The 8,517-nt window shown below is 35.5% G+C and overlaps 1 protein-coding gene across 1 annotated transcript; it reads right to left on the bottom strand.

Annotated features, from left to right (window-relative positions):
- Positions 1-283: 283 nt before the first annotated feature.
- LOC108223649 (long chain acyl-CoA synthetase 9, chloroplastic) lies at positions 284-8,165 on the bottom strand. Its single transcript, XM_017398003.2, has 12 exons — positions 7,913-8,165; positions 6,645-7,133; positions 6,304-6,384; positions 4,531-4,800; positions 4,223-4,354; positions 3,922-4,095; positions 3,580-3,809; positions 2,831-2,948; positions 2,325-2,456; positions 2,116-2,250; positions 1,823-2,029; positions 284-814 (listed from the first exon to the last, which is right to left on the bottom strand). The coding sequence occupies exons 2-12, from the start codon at positions 7,089-7,091 to the stop codon at positions 650-652; spliced, it is 2,091 nt and encodes a 696-aa protein (XP_017253492.1). The 5' UTR covers positions 7,092-7,133; positions 7,913-8,165; the 3' UTR covers positions 284-649.
- Positions 8,166-8,517: the final 352 nt, after the last annotated feature.

Here is an 8,517-nt window from a genome sequence, read left to right on the forward strand (position 1 = left end):
TCTATTCATCAGACCCATTGGCTCAGCTTATTTTTCATCTATCTAAATCATACACTCAAATTTGTTACAAATGCTATTAAGTCAATTTAGTTTTTCCAATTTTCATGTCCAAACTAGAGCAAATCCACACCCAATGACCCAAATCCTTCATTCACTTGCCTGCATATATTTTACTATCATTCACCTTCTATCACTACCAGCAGCAAAACCAAGTACTGTAAAAGCGGAGTGCCTTTTAGTTACAAGAAAGAGTCAAGATTAAAATGGACTATTAAAGCCAAGGTTCAAGCAATCACAATTTAATAGGCATCGAAATACAAACTTTTTCACCAAAACACGAATTACAGTAGCAGACTTTCCCAACAGGTTCACTACTTAACAGACTAAACTCAACTAGATTTCAAGTTAGACCATTGCATAACATCAACAATTTAGACCTGCTACTTACTCTGCTGAATTCACTTTCCCGAATCCACAAAAACTCAAAAAGTAATGGCGACCAAAAACTAACTAACAAAAGGTACACATACAGAAAACAATGAAAAGGAAAAAAAATACCGGAAGTTGAATACAAATAAAGAACAGCTCGGATGTAGGTTGGGTTGTCTAAACATTATTCCACAATCTGTCAACCGCCTATATTGCATTTCTATGAATATAGCTGAGCAAGGTCCACAGAAAACGCCTTCCTGATTGCATCTCGTTTTATCTTGAGAGCTGCAGTTACTAAACCAGTTTCAGGTGTCCAGGGTTCAGAAAGCAACTTAATCTTTGCGGGCAACTCAAATTTTTCCAGACGTGCTGCTTTCCCCACCTGTCAAAATTAGAGTTCAAGGTGTATATAAACAAAGTTTATAAATTAATAAACATGGAAGATTTATTTGGACATTTATTTTCGTTTAATATGCAGATCCAGCTAATGGAGCCAAGTAAGGGAAATAAAATAAGTATATGCCCTAATTCTGGACACCAGCTACCAATGGTGCTCACAAGTTGGGATAAGTAATTAGAAGTGCCCATGTCCAAGGGTCTAAATTGTGAAGTTAGAATTCAGTAGGTCCTTATGTTTTAAATCTTGTAATATTAAATGTTTATAATACCCCCATGACAAAGTTGTAGGGGTCCGCATGGCTTACCTTAAAATTATATTTGTCACTAGCAGCAATGGATTTTTACTCAAAAGCAGTTATAGCTTTTAACAATTTACCATCAAATCGATCGAACGGACTTTTCTACTGTTACAAGATAGATCAACCAAATAAATTCAAAGGACTTTTTTGGGATGATTATTTGCCTGCATAGTATAGTAGTTCTAAGATGATAGTGACATATTAAAATAGCATAGGGTGTTAGAGATTAGAGAATATGAAAATGAAATAACAAGAAGGGCATGGGAACAAGATGTTTGGTAAGATTAGTTTTTGATATCTACCGTTCTTATACAAGAAAAGTCATATCTACTTTTAAAAAGAGGTAATAAATCATATCAGTTGCTTAACAGAGAATTCTGCACACAAGTAGATGGGGAAAACTTTCAACAAAGTTCGAAATTCATCACGAAAGTCAATAAGTGTTTTCCACGTACTATATAATGAACTTTGTTTGACGGTTCTCTAAGATCATATTTATCATTTATGTAATATTATGTGCCTTACATATACAAATGGGCTCTATATCTGAAACATCAAAACAGAGAAGAGGGGAATATCATACTAGAGGCTCATAATCATCATAACAAAATCAAGAAATTTTCTCTTTTTATTATTAGTTAAGGAAGAGAGTATTGCCCCAATATTTATTGGCAAAAAAGTAGAGAAATTACCTTCACAAGTGAACCAAGCACTTCCTTCACAGTTTCTTCCTTCTGGCACAAGTCCGAAAAATCTGCATATTTGATACCTTGATTGTGGGCCCATTCCTCCAATGCAGACTGTGAAGCCACCACTAAAGCCACACAATAACTGTAGAAAGAATCGGCATGAAGCACTATGATGTCAACGTAAGGGCTGCTAACCAGAACAGCCTCAACCTACAAATGAATTAGTAGTCATTCAAATAGTTCTGGTTAACATACAATGGAAATAAGGTAAAAGAGATAAAAATTTATAAATGTACCTTTCCTAGAGATACATATTCTCCATGCTGAAGTTTTACTATATCCTTCTTACGATCAATTATCTCTAGGCAACCATCAGCATGAAATCTCCCTATGTCACCTGTGTAGAACCACCTCATTCCTCTCTCATCAACCTTTTGGCAACAATTACAGGTCATTATGGAAACATCTTCCTCGATTAATTTAGAGTTGGTCAAAATATTGTTACCTTGTACACTTCTTTTGTCTTCTCGTCATTGTTATAATATCCAAGAGTCACATGAGGCCCACCAATAACTATTTCCCCACGAGGCATAGGAGAATCATTTGCCGAATAGCCACCTTCAGCCCAATCTATCAACTGAAACAAACTATATGTCACAACATAATACAAAACCATATATGTGGAAATTGCAAGTCATGAAGTCCCTCTTTTCTTTCATCGTTTTTTATGACTGTTACACAATGAATATATATGCATGACCAGTGATAATCATACTATATTTAAACACCAGTGTTTATCATTTATGCACTGATGACTTCACCAATAAAAAAACCAAGTCATAATATAGGCATAAATTAACATGTAGATATTAAAAGTGCATTAAGTTTGACTGCAATACTTATAAGTTAAAACTGGGAACAAATTTGAACGGTCTAATTATCAAAAAAAGACAACAGTCTGTGAAACTTGCTAGTAATAAGAATCTCAAGCAAAATTATATTCAGTTATACCTTGACAATGGAGCAAGGTATTGGAGGCCCAACACGCCCCACAGATGTATCATCATACTCCGTGAATGTCGCTCCAGCACAAGTTTCAGTGAGACCGTAACCTTGACCTATTTGAGCACTAAAAACATAATAATATAAAAACGATGGAAAGATAAACAAAAGCCTGCACTGACAACACTGCAAACAGAGACAAGACAACCAGTTTAACTAATAGATAAATATGAATAGCAAATAACGACCTCCGGACGGTGAAGCATTAGAAGGTATTAGAAGTATTGGCGGCTCCGGACGGTGAAGCATTAGAAGTTATTAGAAGTATTGGCGGCTAGCAAATCGAATAGGAAGCTAATCTGGTTGTAAAATTCATTTGCAAGAAAGAAATGCCAAGATTACTTGGCTAGATACCCCTCAATCCAACATACCATGGGGAAAGATTCTGTGATGCTGAGAGGGTAGAGGAGTTGCATTTACACAGGAAGGTCATATATACGACACATTTACTAAGATCTTGAGGATGACACATGTACTTCATTATTTGGTTATTAACCTTTTAATCGATGTCTGTGGTTCTCTTATATATGTCTAGTGACATACACTGCAACCAGACCTTATGTGCTCATGACGAAAGCATGTATAATTAAGAGAAAGGGTTAAATGAAAATTAGGAGCTTTAGAAAAAAGTCAGAACACATAAATTGGAGTGCTGATGTTATAGTGGTACCACAGAGTTTGAACTTTAAACTACTTACCCAATACAAATGTTGATGAATCTTTGAGTATTTCCAGAAAGCGGTGCACCCCCAGACAGCAAAAAACGAACACGACCACCCAGTATTGCCCGAATCTTTCGAAATACTAAAAAGTTCCAGAAAAGCCTTTCAAAGCCCCATGCCCCAAACCAGCTGCCATTTATTGCAGATAATCGACGAGCATATGCCAAATCAAACAATTGTTTTGATAACCCACCCGTTGCATCAACCTGCATATTAGGAAGTTCTCTAATTTCATGAGTTGCCTAGTATCAAACCTGCCTATGTAATTATAAAAAAACTAAAGGATATTGTCTGCTTAAGAAGAGGTTATATTAGCACCTTTTTGCGCACACCGTCCCTCACTCGATCAAGAATTGCTGGTACAGCAGCCATAATTGTTGGTCCCAGCATAGAAGCATCCCCCTTTGTTCCCCTCTTAATCTTGTTAGATGTATCAGTTAGTGTCAAAGGGGACCCATAACCTATTGACATTCCTACGGAGACAACTATATTCTACAACATAAACATGAACAAGAGAGACTAATCAGCACAGTCAAGTCTTTAGCAAGAGAAGTATAAAGTATAAACAATCAAACTGCTCCAACATCGTAAACCATAACCCCCGAGATAAAACATGTACCTCAGCTGCTAGTTCAAGAACGTGTGCCAGGGGCAGGTATGCTAAATAAACATCCTTGTGTCCAAGGCGAGGAATAATTGTCATGACAGCAGAAACTGTAGCTAAAATATTGCTATGGGTCATCATTACCCCCTGTATGAAGAGGAAAATCCATTATTGCCTCGGAGTAATGTAACATAGTATACATAAGTTCCGAAGTAAAAATATATATGACAAGTTGTTGCTATCACCCTGGTTAGATTAGAAATCCTGCAAGAACAATCCAGAACAACTAAAATGTATCTGGACCAAGAAGCTAATTTACAAACCTTGGGCAAGCCAGTACTTCCACTTGTATACATTATAACAGCAATATCAGCTGAAACAGGTAAATCAGCATCAACTGGATTCTCTCTGCCAAGTTGTTCAATCTCCGTAAAGGATGAAATTGTCCAACTGCTACTCGCTTGAATTAACGAGGAATGGGATGGGATATCATCATCCATACATATTACATGCTTTACGGTGTCCAGTTGTCCACTTATATCTAACAGCTTCTTTAACTCTCGCTTTCCACAAATTACAGTTGTAACTTCTGTCTGAAGATGAAAAAAATAATATTTTATCATGGTAATGACCAAAAGGGTAAAATAGATAAAACCTTATGAGCAATAACTTTAATAATATATTTTTATATTCCGTTTGGAGTTGCAGGAACATATTGTATCATCTAGCATACTACAAGCATATATAGTAATTTAGAAGTTGATATTGACACCAGAAACAACTGGAAATAATATTTGCCTGATAAACCATATTATTACCAGATGTAAATCTACATCTATTCAACTTTAATATCTACTCAACAACCAACTATTGGTGTAGAAAATTGTAATGGCATAAGCTCAACATGCTTGCTTCCAAGATATTTCTGCAGTCTAAAACAGCGACTCCACTACCTTCATTGTCAAGTATGGTTGTCATGCACCAAAAAACTCTAATATTGACTAGCCAAACCTTTTAGTTACATATATCTATATTTTATATGTTTAAACTATTAAATGTTTTTTGACATCAAATATACTAAATTATCTCCATATGTATGAAGCATTGAGTAACTGAACTCTTCAATGACACTTGTTATACACTTACAACAGATTCAGAACCCTTTATACTTCATATCATCTCGATCCTACAAACAACCATATAAATAAAATTGAATCTGTACACCTTCATTTAAAACCCACTACAATAATTGATGTTCTTTGGATGTAGTGGACCACATACCAATACCAATACTGATCATTTTATCATTCATTCCATCAAAATGGAATTTTGACATTCGAGATTCAGCAATACATGTTTTCAGTTTTGAAACTAATCCCTTTTTTTTTTCTTTTGTTCAAGATACAACAATAAATATTGAGATAATCGTGTAAGATGCTATCAGTTCCAAATCATAGAATAGTTAAGAATCAAAGAAACCATATTAAAATTTCGAAGGGGAAAATATTTACTTCTTAAAGTAAAAAAGGTCAGCTGCGTTAAACTAATAACATATACCCCCTCCGTCCCTCTTTAGTTGTCCCTTTCACTTTTTGCATGGATGTTAAGGTGCATTAAATGATACTTCAAAACTTATGTTTTAAATTTTCTTGTTTTTTTAAAATAAAAACACAGGTATAAAATTTTATTCAACTATAACAATTTAAGGAATTTAAAAGTGATGTTTCATGCACCTTATAATATGTTCAAGAAGTCAAAGAGACAGGAAAGAGGACAAAGGTAGTACCTTAAAAGCCCCCCCCCCCCTGGCCCGCCCTCCCCCCCTCCCAAATATAATTGTGATTTCATATTCACACATACTCATAGAATTTGCAGTCCCTTAACTCAAACATAGTGAAATGTTAGCATTAAAATCTGGTTTTTAAGTCCCATCAGTCTGTACAGAGAGAGAATTGTAAAGAGTGCGTGCAAAGGAATATGTGGTGCTGCCTTTAGCAAGCAGAAAACAATTAGAACCATGTAATAATGTGAAGCCTACACATGAAGAACCAAAGGCTTTTCTGTAATTGACTATAAGAAAGAAAGAGTTAAAATACCTCATTTAAGGAGTGACATAAAGCTTCCTCCCCCAAAGATGAATAGATTGTCACAACGGTGACATTGCGTCGGAAACAAGCCTGTTACAAGACCACAACCTTGTGTCATATACTTATGAAAGATGTTAATATATAAACATGACAAGAAATGTAAAATTAGGATGAAGAAAGACGTGCACTGTCTTAATGACCCGATTCAGGCATATATGCATGCGAGCTTAAAGAAAAGGATGCAGGAGAAAAGTCATAACTAGGGATTACTAGCTCAATGCATTCACACTTATTGCGGGAAAATGATTTTACTTCATGAGAAATAGAAAATAGATACTAAAGATATTAACCTGCAGAGCAAGGAACCACTCTTCTCGTGTATCAGCAAATATAGCAACACGTTCGTCTTTTTTATGACCAAGATTCGCTAAACCAGAAGCAAAATTGCAGACAATTTCAAATGCTTTGCCATATGTCAACCACTCATAGTCACCCAAATGAAGCTTTTCAAATGAGCGTCCATCTCCAGAAAATTCTAGTTCACTGGATATCAATCTCCGGGTTCCAAGAAACCTCTTCTCATGGTACTTGTTGCACGAATCCTCAAAAAGCTCAGCAAGTGTTGAAATGCCTGTCCAAGCTGAGACAATAGGGGAAGTAAATTTTTTATTTCTAACTGCAAACCCAGGTTCACCACCAACATCAGCAGGCACACCGCGCTTCTTCCCATTATTTGAAGTCCGGAGGAGAAGAGTCAATACAAAGGGAACAATGACTCCGACAAGGTAGGGACCCATCTTTTATGAAATACAAGCTGAAGCCAACCACCAAATCAGGTCCTATAAAGAAAACCAATACCCAGTTGGGTGGTTACATTTATAAATAACTGAGATCTGGTTTATTCATGAGATTCCTGACAAACCCCATGCTCAAATAATGGACATACCAAACAAAAAGTAGCGCGAAAATTTGTAAAAAACCATAAGTTGGTGAATGATTAAAACAAGTAATGAACAATACATGGTAGAAAAACAGCAGTCTAGATACATATCAACAGATTCAGGCAAAAGAGCAGTTAAATTCCACGAATAAGGAGGAGCAAAGCTTCTATAATATTTTGTGCTTCACTGTATTTGAAGCTTTCAGTGTGGCAGAAATTTATCGATATATTAAAATTTGTAAAACATACCAAACCTTCATATGCTTTTATCTTTCATACAATCATGACAACAACATGTGTTCAAGTAGAAGTAATTATAAAAATCTTGTAATATGCGAGACCTCTTAATTGAATAGATTAACATGAAAGTCAATGAGAGTGAATAAAGATGAGAATCACATTTTATTAATTAACCATCCATCCCTTTCCAAGAAAAGCCCAACAGGGTATTTGAATTCAAGTTATAAACTTTAGTGCAGAAAGAAAGACAGGAAGCTCAATTGGGAAATACTTACAGAAAAAGAAGCATAGAGAAACTAGAAATGAGAAGAAACACAGAATAATATACTAGCAAGAAATGACATATTGATTATGATTAAAACAAAACAATGGCAATGGCAATGCACAGGTAAGAAGAGAGGAAGTTGAGAAAACAGAGGAGGAGGAGGAGGAAGGTACCTTTGAAATTGACAATAGCCCTTGTTCTGATTTGGGCTTCTCTTCTGAGAGATCAATGAAGATATATATATGGTATCGGTGGCTGAGTCCGGCGAACAAACCGAGGGTACTTGTTGCTACAGAGTTGTAGTACGAGAAAGAAATTGGTATGACTTGAAACTCTGGATTCTACTTGTTGCTCTTTTCTCTCTTACATTTTTGAGTATTTGTTACTATCGCTGCTCATTCTCAATAGTTGAAGCCAGTCATGGGTAATTAGACTATTAATTAATCGGGTATATATATAAATAATAATATTATTTGGCGAGATAAGCTTATTTGCCTTACAAATTAGTATCCGTTCTAATATTTTTTGGATCAGTCAGATTCGAACTCGGATTTCGCGTGACAATAACTCATCACTTGGGTATCCAATCATATTCTATAAATAATAATATTTAATATGTCAAATAAGTATATTCTTTTATACTAACAGTTATGCAATCCAATTCTAGAATTCAATCAGAGATTTTCAGAAATAAAAAGAAAAGCAACATGTGAGCAGATGAGGTCATCGCAGAAAATGAGCGTGCGGCGAGCTGTGGATTAAGAGCATGAGGTCCATA

This window comes from Daucus carota, chromosome 5 (genome assembly GCF_001625215.2).
Source record: "Daucus carota subsp. sativus chromosome 5, DH1 v3.0, whole genome shotgun sequence".
Classification (NCBI taxonomy): Eukaryota; Viridiplantae; Streptophyta; class Magnoliopsida; order Apiales; family Apiaceae; genus Daucus; species Daucus carota.

Coding starts and splice junctions, on each gene's coding strand:
- LOC108223649 (XM_017398003.2), bottom strand. CDS start 7,091: ATGGGTCCCTACCTTGTCGGAGTCATTGTTCCCTTTGTATTGACTCTT. Junction 4,801..6,303: donor TATGTCACTCCTTAAATGAG/GTATTTTAACTC, acceptor TTTCATCTTCAG/ACAGAAGTTACAACTGTAAT. Junction 2,030..2,115: donor AATATGTATCTCTAGGAAAG/GTACATTTATAA, acceptor ATTCATTTGTAG/GTTGAGGCTGTTCTGGTTAG.